This window comes from Mauremys reevesii, linkage group 5, assembly GCF_016161935.1.
Source record: "Mauremys reevesii isolate NIE-2019 linkage group 5, ASM1616193v1, whole genome shotgun sequence".
Classification (NCBI taxonomy): Eukaryota; Metazoa; Chordata; order Testudines; family Geoemydidae; genus Mauremys; species Mauremys reevesii.
In genome coordinates, this window is record NC_052627.1 from 16,970,574 (window position 1) to 16,987,005 (window position 16,432).

The following is a 16,432-nucleotide window of genomic DNA, read 5'->3' on the forward strand; positions in this document are numbered from 1 at the left end:
GGTGTGGGTATGGGTGTGTGGCCCCTCTTCCCCTTAGTTTATAGGTTTGGGTGGTTACAGCCCTCCACTACTCACACCTGAGAAGCAAGTATTGTTATCAAGGGCCAGCAATAGCTGCTGCAGATTAGCCTGTTAAGGCAACAGGAAATTGTATAAATGGGATATGGAGTAAAACAGAAAGTCAGTAAGGAGAGGGGGATTAATCAATAAGTGCTGATTTAGCTAGTCAAGCTGCTAATACTGATAGTGATAGCTTCTGGGATGTATGTTTGTTGCCTGGATGTCTATGGTTCTACCTGCCCCCTGCTAAGTTATGGAAGGTTCCACTCAGTAAAGGACCTTTACTTTTCTTTACCTAAGATGCACCAATGTAATAAGCCAGCTGGTCTGTTCAAAGTGGAAGGAAGGAAGAAATGCTGTGATGTTATTTTAAGCTCCACCCAAAAAGTGTTGCAAGGACTGGAGCTTCCGCCATTCCCCTAGCGAGCTGTGTCTCCCTTAAATTTGCAGGTATTGCATCCCTTATAGTTCAAAAACCCAACAATGTTGTGAGATGATATCAAGTTTAAATATCAGTTACAGAACTGATAGTCACACGCTGGGATTATGAAACTGAGTGTTTGTTTCTCAGCAAAAAGCTACATCTCTTCGCAAAGAGGAAAATGTTCTGAGTTTAGTATCCAGGGAAAGTGTTTATTGGGAGGGAAAAAAAAACAGGTATTAGGGCAATGTAGCAAATAGTATCTTGTTTGGCTCTAAAGTCTGATAGCAGCTTTAGCCTACATTTTAAGGAAGAATATAGCACTCATCACACACAGTATTCTAGTCACTGCTGCTTGTATAAAGAGTAACTCTGGATAAGGCTGAAGACTTTACTTGCCTGATACTTTATTTTATGTTCAGAAGATTCAGAATTAGTATAAACATCTTTTAACTGTGTAAAGAAATGTCTCTGTAGCTGAGCTGGGATCTGTGCTCTGGCATCATCTGCAGCTCTCCTCTCTCCCTAGCCACTGTTATGGAAGTCTGTAGCAGAAGGAAACCTCAGGGTTCATACAGCAGGGAAGGTATCTCTCCTTATGACTGAGATCCTGGGTGTTATTGGAGGGGGATCGTCTCCCTCAGAGTGGAGGAGCTAATGGTGCAGGACTAATGTTGCCTCTGGCCAGCAGAATGGAGTTAAAGGTATTAATGTGCCCCTGCATAAGGAAAATGGTTATTGTTTAAAAAAACTCAACCTCCTCTTCTAATGTAGAAAAATGCCAAGTGCCTGTGCTGTCCATGTTAGACCGCCAGTCTAGAGGCTTGACTGGGAATCGAACCCTGGTCTTTCCTGTGTTAATAAGACTGCCTACTATAACACCCTCCCCCAAAAGAAAGTCATGTACTCTTTAATTTCTTATTTTTCATGTTAAAATACTTCTGGGCACACTGGGAAGGGTTATAGTAAACTTTCACCAGATTTATCTGGGAAAAGCAGAATAGTGTTGACTTTACTACTAATGCTAGGTGATTCCCAGTTCTAAGCTTGATGTAAAATTTGTTGCCTTATGAACTAATCTTACTTCTGGTCCTCTGAGAACCACACCTTAAGTGCAGTAATTAAAGACTGGGTTATTATGACTGAGAGCCTGTGAGCTCAAGGAAAATCTTGAGCAAGTGGCTACATTCCACTATTAATTTGAAAACAGCCTCTTTAATCCCTTTCTAAATCAGGATCATGTAGATATGGTAGAGACCTTAGGGGGAAAAGGAAACTATTTTGGTGATTGATCTTTCACTAGTTTGAGAACTTAGAAGTTTGTTTGAAGCTTTGCAAGAGGATCCCTGAACTGGTGGTAAAATCTCAGGAACGAAGTAATTGTGTTTACATATATGAATGCAGGGCCGCCCAGAGGATTCGGGGGCCTGGGGTCTTCGGTAGCAGGTCCCGGAGTGGAAGGACCCCCCGTTGCCGAATTGCCGCCGAAGACCCGGAGTGGAAGAAGCTCTGGGGGCTGGTGCCCCACGAGAGTTTTCCGGGGCCTCCGGAGTGACTGAAGGACCTCACTCCAGGGGCCCCGAAAAACTCTTGTCCCACTCCCCCCCCCCGGCAGCCCTGTATGAACCCCTGGCTAGTCCACAGTTTGCAGTTCAACATTTTCATGGATTTGCAAGCAATGACGTTAGTTTTTAACACACCAGTATTGTTTGCTTTTTAAAAAAAATACAAGGGATTTTCTTTCTTATCAAACTTTGTTTATTTATAGCTGTAAAGGTGATTTTGTTATGTTCTATTAAGGATTCTTAAGAAATCATTAAGTAGCACACATGCCACATTTTCCACAGGAGGTCCTGCCAGCTGTTCTCTGAATGCACAACAAATAGTCTGAGAATTGCCAAGAAAACACTTATTGACCGTTGTGTGTTGCCACTTCTTCTCCGTGTTCTAGTTACAAATGTCTCAACAGATGAGGAACATTGTGGAGACTGGGAAGAAGTGTAGGGTATTAATGTGCAAAGTAGAAAAAGAAAAGTTTAGCCACTTAGAGTGAAACCCTGGTCCCATTGAAATCAATTGGAGTTTTGCCCCTAGTTCCGAAAACATTGGCCAGACTGTACATATTGTAAATAACTGCAATAATATATGTTGTACACATCATGGTATTTTGGGGAGCATCATAGGTATTTTCTCTATGCCATGGGTGTTGGTTATATTTCTTTCAAAATACAAGAAATACTCCAGTCCCATTCTCTGATGTGTATTTGTTACTCAACTACATTAAGATGTAAAGCTGTATTTGGCCACCGATTTGAAGCAAGTAAGGGCTTGTGGTGGTGGTTTTTAGCCAGGAAAGTAGAATAACGTTATTTTTATTAGCATCATTGTAAGGCAAAACTGATCAGATTTTGTGCATGAGCAGCTAATTATGATAGATTTTACTGCAGGCACTAGGGATCCAGTCCAAACCTACAGAAGTACATGTGTTTGGGTTTAGTCCATCAGTTATCAACTCATTATGGGCCCAAGGTGAACTATGCAGTTGGAAAGGTCACAAGAAGTGATGTGAAACGGAGCTGGAATTCTTCAGAGCTTTTTTTCTTCAAACAGATGTATAAAATGAACCCTTTCTTGGGTATTCCTGTGTCCATAATTTCTAGACAAATGTTCTTTTTAAAAGTCCAGTCTAAGCATAAGTAATGTTTTACCTCAACTTAAAGCAGGTATATTTTCAGACCAAACAATTGGAATGCTGAAGAGTAGAGTATGTATCATTAACTAGCATTTGACTTATATTTTCCTTGCCACCAAATTTTATACTTGTAAATCTAAAAACTGTGCTAATCGCATGAAATCTGCAAGAACCTCTTTCCACAGTGTTATGAAAACCAGTGGGGGGAGAAACATCTAACAAGCTTCTTTATTACCTTCCATTCTGTCATCTTTCAGCCTGGCCTTTTTCCGATATTAAAATATCAAAAGTCCCAAACAGATGGAGTGACAATAGGAAATCTGAGATAGGGAGAGACTGCACATCTTTTACAATTCAGCTAAAACTACACTGATAGAAAAAGGTAATACAAATGTTACTAAAAAGTACAAATTAAGCATTCAAACTCCCTCTTTGCAATATAATGCTAGTATTTTATCCACCCACTGACACTTTTCAATTAATATCCATGAGAATTTAGAGTTGGTGTTACAGGCTGCCTATACCTATTCTGTTAATTCCCCCTGAACTCAATGTCCCTTATCTTGAATTTCTCATTCATCTTTTACTCAGGTAAACTCTGGCTGAAATTGGTAGGAGTTTGTATAAATAAGGCCTTCAGGGCTTGGCGCAGTGGAAATCTTGTGTGCTCAGCATCTCTTGTGATTTGGCATACTGTTTAGGCATTTTAGGAAAAATAATACAAAATAAATGTAATAGCTACAGTGAGTAAACCCAGGACCCAATCCTGTAACCCCCTTAAAAATCATTTGTGACTTAAATGAGAGTACCGATGTGCATGAAGTATGGGATTGGGCCCTAAGCTTGCACTCCAGTTCATACCAAGAACTGCATGCAAGCAACGTTCATGAAAACTCTGTTTTACTTACAGTGTGGTTTGCTCCTTCAAGTGTGAAGGTTCGTCCTGTGTTTTAGTAAGATTTGTGGTTAAACACCGAGCTTACCCAACAACTCCACTGAGTAAAAACAGAGTAGGGACTTCAGGATATCACTTACTCAATTGGAGTTGTGGGCTTTCAACACTTCTCATGATTCCCTGATGTTACTATTAGTAGAGTTCAAATAAAAAGAGGAGAAGGTCCATTCAAAGGGTGCACTTTATGGGCTATATCCAAGGCCCAGGTAGTCCTCTAAATGATTTTAATAGGCGCTGGATTGTGCTTTATGCCCTCGATTTTTCAACAGTGAAACAATACCGTTCTCCAGAGACTGAGACTCTGAATGTATTAAAGCAAACTCACAGCTCTATTTCACAAGCTATTTCATATTTAAAATTGATACAATAAATTCTGTGTCGGAACCATTCCTTGCTGCAACACAATTGGGTTATTAAGTTGAATGTTGCAAATGTCTTATTGCGTTCCACCCAATTAGTCTGTAAGCGATATTTAGGGGTATTTGTCACATTAGCAAACCTATTAATGCGTTGTTGGCTTCCAGATAAAGCAACCATTGCTGTATTGCCCAGACAGGGCCGGCTCCAGGCACCAGCGAAGAAAGCAGGTGCCTGGGGCGGCCAATAGAAAGGGGAGGCGCTCCATCCGGTATTGGGGTGGAACTTCGGCTTCGGTGGCAATTTGGCAGCGGCGGGTCCTTCACTCCATCTCTTCTTCTTTGGCGGCAATTCTGTGGGAGCTCAATTGTTTTTTGTTTTGTTTTTTTCGCCGCTTTGGGCAGCAAAAAAGCTGGAGCCGGCCCTGTGCCCAGGATACAGAAATAAGCCATTAGAGACCATAAGGAAGGAGAATATATAAACACTTGAGGGCTGATTCGTTATTGCTCTATGGCCTGCTTGCACTAGCATAGGGGATCTCTGCATTGCCCTTGCAGAAGCAGTATAGCGAGGTGAGCTGTAGATTGAATCAGAGTTTGGCTGGAGGAAGGAGAGGGTAAAGAGTAGGAGGATGGGTGGCCAAGGCAGTCTTGTGACCTGGCAATTCTCTCTCCTGCAGGCCTTGAAGGCTGCATGAAATCCAAATGTTCTTTGTCCTTGCACCAGCCCTAGCAACCGGGCTGGGACAAACTTCCCTTAGGTCCTGATCCAAAGCCCATTTAAAATAACCCAGTCTTTCTATTGACTGCAGTGGACTGTGGCTCACGCCCTTCGGACTTTGGCTTACTACTCTTATTCATGTGTATATCCTACTGATGTCAATGGAATTATTCACAGAACTTGGTGTTACTCATGGGAAAGGATTGCAGAATCCAGCCTATCTAATTTGAAAATAAGAAAAAACCTTGGTCATGGTCACATTTCATCTTGAAGACTTCCCATTTCCTCAGGCAGTGTCTGGATAAGACCCTGTCTTCCTAAAATTTCTCATTATTGCTGCTCCTTGCAGCCAGCCACATTCTAACCACTGTCATCTGACTCTGCTCAGAGCAAGCCTGGGTGATGTGGTTGTTAAAACACCAGTGGCTGCTGGCCATCTGTCTACACCAGCTGTACAGGTGGTTAAATAGTGGAAAAATTTATAAAATAACTGTTGTGTAGACAAGTCCAGAGAATGAGGTGGACTGGCCATACCAGAGGCAGATGAGTTTTGAGACTCCACCTTGCATAGATTGCAGGGATGTAAGGCAAAAGTCATGAAGCCCAGAGAAGCCTGGGTATGATCCATGAAGGCACTTAGGCCTGGTCTATACTGGTGCAGGGGGGATAGATCTAAGTTACGCAACTTCAGCTATGCGAATAACGTAGCTGAAGTTGACGTACTTAGATCTACTCACCATGGTGTCTTCACTGTGGTAAGTTGACGGCTGACGTTCCCCCGTTGACTCTGCCTGCACCTCTTGCTCCGGTGGAATACCAGAGTCAATGGGAGAGCGCTCGGCAGTCGATTTATCACATCTAGACTAGATGAGATAAATCGCCCCCCACTGGATCTATCGCTACCCGTCAATCCGGTCAGTAATGTAGACAAGCTCAGTTTTAGTTCCATTGCAATCCACAAAACTCATGCCAAACCCTGTAGGTACCTATGTTTTTCAGAGTAAAAGTTTCCTAGGTGCCTATCCTGCCTCCAGGCATGCTTGTTGTTGTCTCCCTCTATAGTCCAATGATTAGGGCATCCACCTAGAATGTGGGAGATGCAGGCCTCAGTCCCCCTGCTCCAATCACTTTTTCATTATTTATCCACAGTGCAACAGCTTCCATAAGAGGGAGCCCTGTGATGGTTCTTGGGATACCCAGGACTGAATCACCTTGTTACCCACTTCCTCTAGGGAGATGGTGTCTTGCCTATGGGAGCTGGGGGTTAGCTCACTTACCTCTCCAGCCTTTCAGCCACTCAAGCACTATCCTCTGGGTTATGGAACCCCTGTCTATGCCTTTCAGGTTAACAAGGGGTGCACCTGAGCCCCTTTGAAATGTTCCTCTGTTATATCCAGCCACTGACACTAGCTATTCTGAGATCCCTGATCCTCTGCCTCTGAAGGAGCAGTGTACCCCAGTTTACTAGTTCTACCTCATGTCACCACCCCATATAACACACAGCATGTATAAAACAAAAGGAGGTTTATTTATGAAAGGGTAGAGGTTTCAGCAGAAACTAGAGTGATGGAAACAAATGGTTATAATACAAAACAAAATAATAAAATGAGATATAAGGTCTACTTTTATTAATAGCTACCTTTCCTATCTAATAAAGTAGATTTATTAGTTCAGTCTATTGCAGAGCTGGCTGGTTTCCCAGGATCCAGTCTTTCATGAAACATTCCCGGCTCAAGGAGATGTCTCCACCATGAATGGATGCTATGTATCTTTCTCCACCCTGTGATATACTGCATGTCTTTTGTCTTCATTCCCAGACAAGGCAATCCCCTATCTGTTCCTTTTTATCTCCAAGTGGTTTTGATTGTTTATAATTTGGCTTTAATGGTTTTCCATTGACTTTTCTATATTGTTGCAAAGGGCAGACAATTGAGCAATAAATTATATATGGTAATTCACTAGCTGAGGAGGGGTGACAAATACCTCTTGCTTGAATGGGCCAGACATACTGGTGACTCAATATCCATCCAAGACCATAAGGCACAGTTCCCATTGTATAGGGAGTCTATGCACCTAACTCAGCTTTGTAGATTACCATGTTGTTCCTGTGATTTTTCTAAGTGCCTAAAAGTTAGGCACCATGATGCTCAGCATTGCAATGCCTAAGACCTTTCCATTTCTGCTGCCATATTTGAGAGAGACTTCTCATTTATTAAAAGGTGTGATATTTGTAGCACATGTAACATGCTTCCTGTCTTTGTGAACCCTTCCCTGTCCTCTTGTCAAGACTGGAATGTTTGTGGCTTGGGAAGAATTCCAAATTTCAGGTTTTAAAAATTGTGGACCAAACCCAAGAATACATATTCAAAAGAAAGCCTTGTCTGATAGTGACAGAGATCCTACAATGGGAACAGACAGTTCGCTGGAACTCTAGAGCTCATTAATTCCTTTTCTGTTAGCTTTCTGTGGGTATTCTAGCCTTCCGTGGGCTTCTTTTTTGTGCAAAGGCTTGCAGCATTCTAAACTAATGGTAAGAAAAAGATCCAAGTAGAGGTCATGGCAGGTAACACTTAGCAAACTCTTCCAGACATTCAGTGAGTAGTGCAAGAATCTTTTTTATTTCTGCCCTTTCCATTTTTCTTTTCAGGGAAGACTTAATCATGTTGACAATCACATTTGTTCCTTAAAGGATGGCTATATTGGTGAAATAAATGGAAACTATACTCATTAGGCCGGGCTTCTTGAGGTTTTAAAACTTGTCTAGTGATTACATCGCAGAAATGCCTGAAACCTGATGAATACTGGTGCCTAAATCAGGGGTCTCAAACTCAATTTACCTTAGGGCCAGTGCCAGTCTTCAAATCCAACGGGCCGATAATGTCACTGAAGATGGTGTTCAGAAAAGAAAACGTTTATATTTTTTATTTTGAATTTCTTAGAAATAATGAAACTGTCATACAACTTTATGCAATTCTTTGCCTGCCAGGGAGTTTTTAGTGTTTGCCAGACACCTGGCAACGCTTCAGTTCTGTCAGTTTGTTGATGTTTGGCCTCCGTGACTGAGCAGTTGAAACCTTCAGGATTGCAGCAAGGTGTGCACCGGATAGTTGTGTTCAGTATTTTGACTTGTTTATATTCATTGTGGGAAAAAGTGATGCCGCCTCCGTGGCTGACTCTGCCTGGCAACTAATTATGCTGACTCTGCCCAGCAACTAATTATGCTGTCTCCATGGCTGACTGCCCGGAGACTAGTGATGGTATCTCTGTCCCTCTCCCCCAGCCAGTGGGAGCTGGGAGGGGCAGCAGACATTGGGCAGTCCAGTGTATCTGCATGTGCCTCTCTTCCATGGGCTGCAATGGGGAGGTTCTCGGGTTGCAGATGACCCGCGGGCTGGGACTTTGAAACCCCTGGCCTACATAGGAAAGAATGTGACCTTTTTTTCCATAAGGGAACAGTTCCATCCACAGTCTCTTTAACTATCAGGAATGAAAATTTCTGACAAATCACTTTTCAAATTCATGGGAAGCATCTCTTCTTACATGACCCTCTCCTCTGATCACACTTCAATAGCACCTTTTGCGTCAGATCTGGGGCTGGTGTAAATCAATATAGGTCCACTGAAGCTGGTTGAGGACCTAACTGTACTTTCAATGATCAACCAACATGAATTCTTACAACACTCTGAAATTAGGCTACTGTTACCTCATTTTTTTTTAAACAAGTCATCTGAGTTGCAGAGGGAGTAAGTGACTTATTTAAGGCACACAGCAAATCTCCATCTTTGTAACCAAAATATTCATGCTTGAATGTCTAATATTAAAGTACTTACATAGTGTGTGTTTTTTTGTTTTAATGACCTGTACACTCACAGCATGGGGTAAAAGGTGCAGGGGCCTATGAAGTTCTCCCTGGGAGCCACTGGACGTTTAAGATGGAGGTATTTCATAAGTGTCTTGATTTAAGAACCCAAGGACAAAACACTGCCTCCCTAATTGGTTTCCTTTCATAGTTGGAATGGATTCATATTCTGCATCAAAAGGCTGCAGCAGTATTTTTACCTCCCAGTAGTCCTAGTGGGGAACATTACTTGATGAATGACAAGATAAAGTTGAAAACATTAAAAAAAAATCTGTATAGCCCTCCAGCAAAAAGTTAAAAGAAAAAGGCATCAGCAGTAGCTGGTGCACTTCTTATTAATGGGACAGCCAATGTACAATTCCTCTAAAAACTGAACTACCTGTTACTAATAACATAGTAGATAGCCTTACATGTTTTGTTATCTTTTACTATATGCAGCCAGAGTCTCTTACATGTCACTCATCTTAGATAATGAATCCACACTAGCTAACTTCATCTTTTGCTTGCTAGTTTCCCCATCTGGTTCTCATGCATTAGCATAATATTGCTGGGGATTCCTAGGGGAATGCTCGAATGCATTGATAACATTATGAAGACCTTTCTCTTCATATAAAGCTTCATAACTATTTATAGGTGTTTAATTTATTTTGGGACCCTAAAACTGCTTGACATTGTCCTTTTAATTGAGCATCATAGATGGGAGAACAGATAAAAGACACAGAGACAATTCCTGGCTTTCTCTAGTACTGTGCTGTGCACTGTTTCTAGCATCCATCATTATTTGATGACCACCAGTAAAAAGTTCTCATTCCTAGAATTCCACAAGCTTGTACCACATTAAGGTGATTCACAGGAAACCTACACTTTTTTTTTTAATCAAATGGTCAATAAAATGTATTTTGATGGATTAGATAACTCTTCCTCTGGGTAATCTTAGTGCTGCTAAAAAGAGCTTGTCTTCCTTCTCATCATTTTATATCAACCATCAGCTTCCTCCACCTCAAGATGATTGCTTCCATTAAATTTTACAGCACTGGTATGCAAGGCTTTACCAGCATCTGTCTGACTAGTGCAGCATCTAAATCATGGCTTTCTAAAACAAGGCATTCAGTTCTGTCAATTTAAAAGTGTAGTGACCTCGCACACCCAGCAAAATCTAATCTAAACACATCTCAATGACACTCAGCTAGGAGCCATCTTTGCTTGGCCAAGGTGGGGATTAGAGACTGTTTTAGGAATCTTCCCTCTCCTCTTCCCCAGAAAGAAACCGTTTAGGAATTGTCAGTGTTTATACAAGGCAAAACCTACTGGTGACTCATAAAGCTTTCCAGTCAGCCAGAGGTAATTGCTCATGGGTACCATCTTGAATTCCCTTCATAGTCCTTGAGATATGTTTGAAGACTTGGATGCTTTGGGACAAAGTGTACTGTTACACCTGTTTCAATTCAAAATAGTTCATTTGCTAGTGGATTTATACTTAGATTTAAGCACGTGCTTATAGGCTTTGTGGAACTGCGGCCTAAGGGCATGCTTTGGTTTTAATGTAAAAAATTATGTTTAATGAGACAGTTTCAGTCAGAGAAGAAAGAAGATGCATATATTTTAAGGACAGAAGAGACCATGATGATTATCTAGTCTGACCACCTGCAAAATAGCTGGTTGGGAATCATGATGACAAAACAGTTTTTTGTTGGAAAATACCAATTCATCAAACCTGAAACTTTCCTTTGAAGGGGCAATTTTGATTAAACTTTCACCAGGAAGGTTTCTTAGGCTCCAGGATGGAAGTTCTAGAGACGTCAATGGTTTTGGCCCTCATTTGGGATGCAGAAGTTATGGAGACCCCTGCTCTGCCTATTTCTGAGGGGACTTGAACCTAGCTCTCTACATTGTAGCTGAGCATTCTAACCATTGGGCTATGGGGTATTCTGATGTGTGACTCCTTTAATTGTTTGTTGGAGCTGTTCCACTTTTGTATTAAATAAATATTTGTCAGGCCAAAGGAGATTGACCCCATGGTCCAGTAGCTAGCACCCTCAGCTGAGATGTTGAAGACCCACGTTCCAGTCCCTGCGCCAATGAATATTTTATGTAATTATTTATACAGAATCAAACGACTCCCCCAGAGATGGAGAGAGAACCCATCCCAGAATTAGCCAATGTCTGGGTGGTTAGGACACTTGCTTGGGATATTCTCCCATGTTTCATTCATCCCAGGGGAGTGTCCTAAGCCCTCAGGCTATTGTGGGGTCGATCTCCTCCATTTTTGTTTTGTGAACAACATCAAAAGGTCTTAGTTTCATACCAACCTGGAATAGAGACTCTTCCTGCTCCTATGTCAGACCCACTGCAGTCAATGGCAAAGTTCCTATCTATTTCAGTGGTGAAGGATCAAGCCCCTGTTGTAGTAGACACTTGCCTAGTGGGATGATGATGCATGCTTTCTCAAAACCAGCTGTTCAACATATGATGTAAAACACATGATGACCTCAGTGGCATAGTGAAGCTGAAATCCATGTTCCAAATTCTTATTTCATAAGGGTCAGAAAACTAGTGGAGTGGAGTAGCTGGGTTTGATACTTTTCTGTTTCATTTTCAGACAAAGAGGGCGAGGGCTAATATTTATGCCACTTGCATGACTAACTACACATGGTGACGTGTAACTGCTATAGAATTGTGCATGTTGCTTGAAGAAAGTCCAAACCCTTGATTAGTCCTAGAGGGAGGGGGGAATTTCGGCCAACTTTTGAGACTCCGCACTCCCCCCAAAGGGTGATCAGTAGGTATATACACCTATTCCTGTTTACACAGATGCCCAAAGACTGTGCAAGTAATACACAGTAGTATAACCCCTGCTTAATTGGTAATGAAAGCGGTGCCAGGGCTCAAGCAATTTTTTTACTTTCATAAGGGACCCAGCAAGCCCGGAGGGGCCAGGGCTGGAACTAAGCACTGAGTACAAGGTATTATACTGCGAGCGGAGCCGGCCCCAGGCCGCGCTGCGCCAGGCGCTCAGAGAGCAGCAGCAGCACCCGCCGCCGCGGAAGGCTGCGGGTGTCTCCGCACAGGGGGCGGGGCCTGGCCGGTTGCTAGGGCCGCGGCGGCCTGCGGCGCGGATGGCGGCGCTGGAGGCGGACGACGCGGGGGCGGCCCTGGATCACCTCCTCACCCAGTTCAACAGCTACGACGATTACTTGGACTCGCAGATCACCACGCAGGACCTGTTCTACCTGGAGGTGGGCGGGGGGCGCAGCAGCAGCAGCAGCCGCGGGGCGGCCCGAGACGGCACAGGCGGTCCCGCCCTGCCCGGCCCTCCGCGGGCCTGGCCCGGCTCCGGGGCTGCACTGATCGGCTCAGCCAGCCCGCCCTCCATCAGCCTTTCTCCCAGCGCAGCCCCCAGGCGACCCCCATGCAGCCCTTCTACCAATGCAGGCTCCCAGGAACCCCCCCTAAAACCCTTCCCCCCATACAGCGCCCTCATGCTGGCCCCCCGTGCAGCCCCCCCCCCGTACAGCGCCCCCCATCACCCCTTCCCCCGCTGCAATTATTTTTAATCAAATGTTTCCCCTCAGTGTTCGCATCGCTAGGTTAGGGTGTCCAAATAGCCCGAATGTGAAATTGACTATAAACAAAAGTGAAACTGACTTCACTGAGTCTCTTTCCCACCTCCCATTGAGATGGGAAATATAAACAAGAACATGTAATAATGAGGTATAAACTGGATGGCTACAATTCTTTCACTCCCCAATCTGTAGTGTTAATAGTAACAGGTACAGAAAGTTGCAGCAGGTGACTTTACCTTCAACATGTTCCTTTACATTTTAGAAATTGTTGTTTGTTACAGATGTTGAGTTTTATCTGAAGTTCACTTTCAAGTTATTTCTAATATATTTATTCCAGGTATCGGCCTGTGCTGTCTCGGCCTATGGGAATTCTATTCTTGGCCATGTTGCTGTAGCCCTGTCGTTCCTAGGATATTAGAGAGACAAGGTGGGTGAGGTAATATCTTTTACTGGACCAACTTCTGTTGGCGAGGGAGACAAGCTTTTGAGCTTATACAGAGCTCTTCTGGGCCAGACCTGAAGAAGAGCTCTGTTTAAACTTGAAAGCTTGTCCCTCTTGCCAACAAAAGTTTGTCCAATAAAAGATATTACCTCACCCACCTTGTTTCTCCATGGGAATTCTGCAAATACATAATTTAATAATGGGCTTCAAATTGGTGGGCTGTGGGGAATTACTGGTTATTAGGATAATTTAATAGTGAAGCAATTTTTCCTCTTAGTTTCCTGCTTATCATTAATTTTAATTAAGCCTACTAAGGAACAAATATGGGCCTGATTCTGTGCTGTGGAAGTTAATGGCAAAAACTCCCATTGACTTCAGTGGTGAGAAATCAGGGACTGTGTTCCAGCATCACTCCTGCATCCCTCTGAAATTGCTGGAGGTGTTGGATGTCTTCCTGAGAACTGTAATAAAACATGGGGAATAATTTGTATTACCTAAATGTATTTTGCAAAACCTCACCACTATGTGTGTCATCTCCCCGATGTATTTTTTCCCTTTTATTCTCTGCCATGCTTATTCTTAAGTTATCTTTCTTGACCAACTTTTCCATTTTCTTTCTTTCTTCTTTTGGTCTATAACTTTTTTTTCACTACATTTCTCCTTGTGGAAAAATTAACCTTTTTTTTAGATGTCGCAGCAGCATCCCTTCCTTTTGCATTATGTTCTCCTGCATTTCCCTTGTTTATTTTCCTGTATTCTATTTTTTCTCCTGTTTTCACTGCATGGCCCACTCTCTCCATTTGTTCATTCTTCCCTTCCTCCTCCCACACTTACTCTCCGAAACTACCGAGTGCTTAGTACCCTGGTGCTGAGTTGGAGAAGGATGGTACAGTGGCTAAGACACTAGTCTAGGAGGTGTTGGTTCAATTCTGTGCTTCCCCCACACACTTCCTAGCTTATCTTGGGCAAGTCACTTAGGTTTTCTGTGCTCCATTATTTGTCTGCAAAATGGCAGTGTAGCACTTCCCTACCTCACAGAGGTGTTCTGAGGATAAATATATCAAAAGATTGAGGCGCTGAGATAATATGGTAATGTAGGCCTTATAAGTACCATAGATAGCCAGGGACAAGGTCAGAACATATGGGTTTAGGAGAATTACATAAGGTGGAGGGAAGTAACTTCATGGTAGAATCAAGAATGGGGAGGATGTGATTTAGGAGCCAAAATCGAAGAGCAGATGGGAGAATGAGTAGTGAAGTGTGCTAGAAATAAGATGGAAGGATAAGAATTAGGTAAATTCAGCTGGAACAGGGAGTTAAGAGCTCCACTGGGAAGCTAATTTTCAAAAATAGATGTATTGCAAAATTAATAAATCTACCCAGTAGCTCCTCCCCAGGAGAAATATCACACCCTTGACTGAGATAAAAAGTAGAAAGGACATGAGGGACCATTGACTGGACTGGTTTTGCCTTTATTGTTGATTAATGGATCATTCATGTTTATCTTCTGTTTCAGGTAAACACTAAATCTAACTGCATCTCCACTATTATTAAAAGTTATGTCCTCCCGTAGAGAAGGAGCCATAATGCTTTTTGAGTAGCTGTTTGGTGGAAAAAACAAATCCTCTTTCCAAGTCAGTGGTAGTGCTATCATGTTTCAGTAACTTCCTTGAAGTCATTATCTGAGATGTTAGCAGTAGCAGCTCTTTTGTGAAATCCTTAGTTGCTTTCTGAGTATTTCAGTATTTGATACGTCATAGTCATTCATGCCCAGCTTTCTTGTTTCTTATAAAAGGTATGCAAGTTTATTAATGTTGCCATGGGAAATGTCAATACTGCTAGAGCAGTAAAAAACAGAGGAGGAGCTAAAGCTTCTTTAAATCCCAAATATGCAGCTCTTTATTTTGTAGTTTTATTAAACTTTCCAAAGTCATTGCGAGGAACTTACCTATACTACTTCTGATTGTGTTTCTTGTTCTTCTACTGAACATCACCAGTAAAGGAAGCCAGGCTGTGCTTCCATATAAATGTTATCAAGCATTAAATGCTAAAATTTGTGTAGCCCCAATGTTACCTACAGTACAATAGAGATGGAAAATTGCAGTCTTTTGTTGGTTGCCAGTCTAAATGCTAGAATGACACTTTGGTGAAATGATTTCAGCAGCTTGTGCACACGTACCATGCTATCTCACCATCATTTTAGGGTGCCCATCAGACCAAGAGAATCTTAGACAAAGTCAACAGCAGACATGCGTTGCCAGTATAGCAGTATGCCGGTATACTTTGCTGGCAAAGCACTCCTAGCATGGACGTAACCGACAACTGACTGTGTTGGCAAAAGCCCTAGTGTGGACGCAGCTTATGCCATAAAGACCGCACTTTTTGGAGGGATAGCTTACTCTCGTCTCTCCCTCGCCGAGCAACATAAGCTATACCAGCAAAAGCGTAGTTTTGCAACTATAAGCTGCATCTACACTAGGGGGTTTTGCCAGGACAATTATGTTGGTTACAAAGTCACATCTCCTCAATCGCTTGCTGGCATAGCTATATCAGCAAAAGTTTGCAGTGTAGACATGGCTTTAGGCAAAAACATTAAAATAGCAGTTTTTCTTCAGTACTTTATTTAAAGGAAAATGCCCTCATTAGCATAGCTCCATCAGGCCTGGTCTAAACGTGTTTTGTTTTTTTTACCGGGATAAATATTTTGGTTAGGGCTGTAATGTTTTACTTTTACCAGTGTGGAGGCACTTTATATTGGTGCCATATACAGGTATAGTTTATTGCCGTTACTATATAGGTATAAGCAATACTGGTATAAAATACCTTACCATTGTAATTGCATCCCTATTAGAGGTGGGGTGTTATTGTACCAACTAACTGTGTACTGTTATAGTTAAAGCAATGTAACTTGTGTGTAAACAAGCCCTAAGGACAGTATTGAAGCTTGTCAAGTCCAGTTTTGTGAAGTAGAGATGAGGTGAAAAGACAAATTTGAATGGCCTTTCCACCCTCTTTATCTGTGAAGCTGAGTGTGAGACAGAATTAGCCAAAACAGTGTTTTATTCACTGGCTAACTTCAGGGTGCTGAACTGGTCCAGAAATCCTTTGCTATGAACATTGGGTTTTTTGTTTATTTGTTACTGGTTTTGTATGGGCTCTCCATTTAATGTGATTATCATCCAACTACAGAAGAATTGTATGGCCCCAAATACAGGTATCTATCCGCTGTTGCAAACTGAGACGACACTTTGGGGCTGACTTGTGCAGCAACGTTTTCTGGTGCGTAAAACAGCAGCAAACTGATTTCTTAGGGGAATAAGACAAAATCATGAAAAGTAGATCTTATCATGTCCAGTGCACATG

At 42.4% G+C, this 16,432-nt stretch overlaps 1 protein-coding gene across 3 annotated transcripts in view; it reads left to right on the plus strand.

Moving 5' to 3' along the window:
• The first annotated feature begins 377 nt into the window (after positions 1-377).
• Positions 378-16,432, plus strand: part of CFAP299 (cilia and flagella associated protein 299) — a 418,010-nt gene continuing 401,955 nt past the window's right edge. The window contains exon 1 of one of the 3 annotated variants that reach the window (XM_039542287.1): positions 378-510. Coding sequence is in view for 1 of the 3 variants with exons in the window: in XM_039542285.1 (XP_039398219.1) it covers positions 12,181-12,300 (120 nt within the window). In the remaining 2 variants the exon portion in view is untranslated. Of the gene's footprint in view, positions 511-12,141; positions 12,301-16,432 lie in introns of those variants that run through there. The other 2 variants (XM_039542285.1, XM_039542286.1) reach the window with 2 other exon arrangements.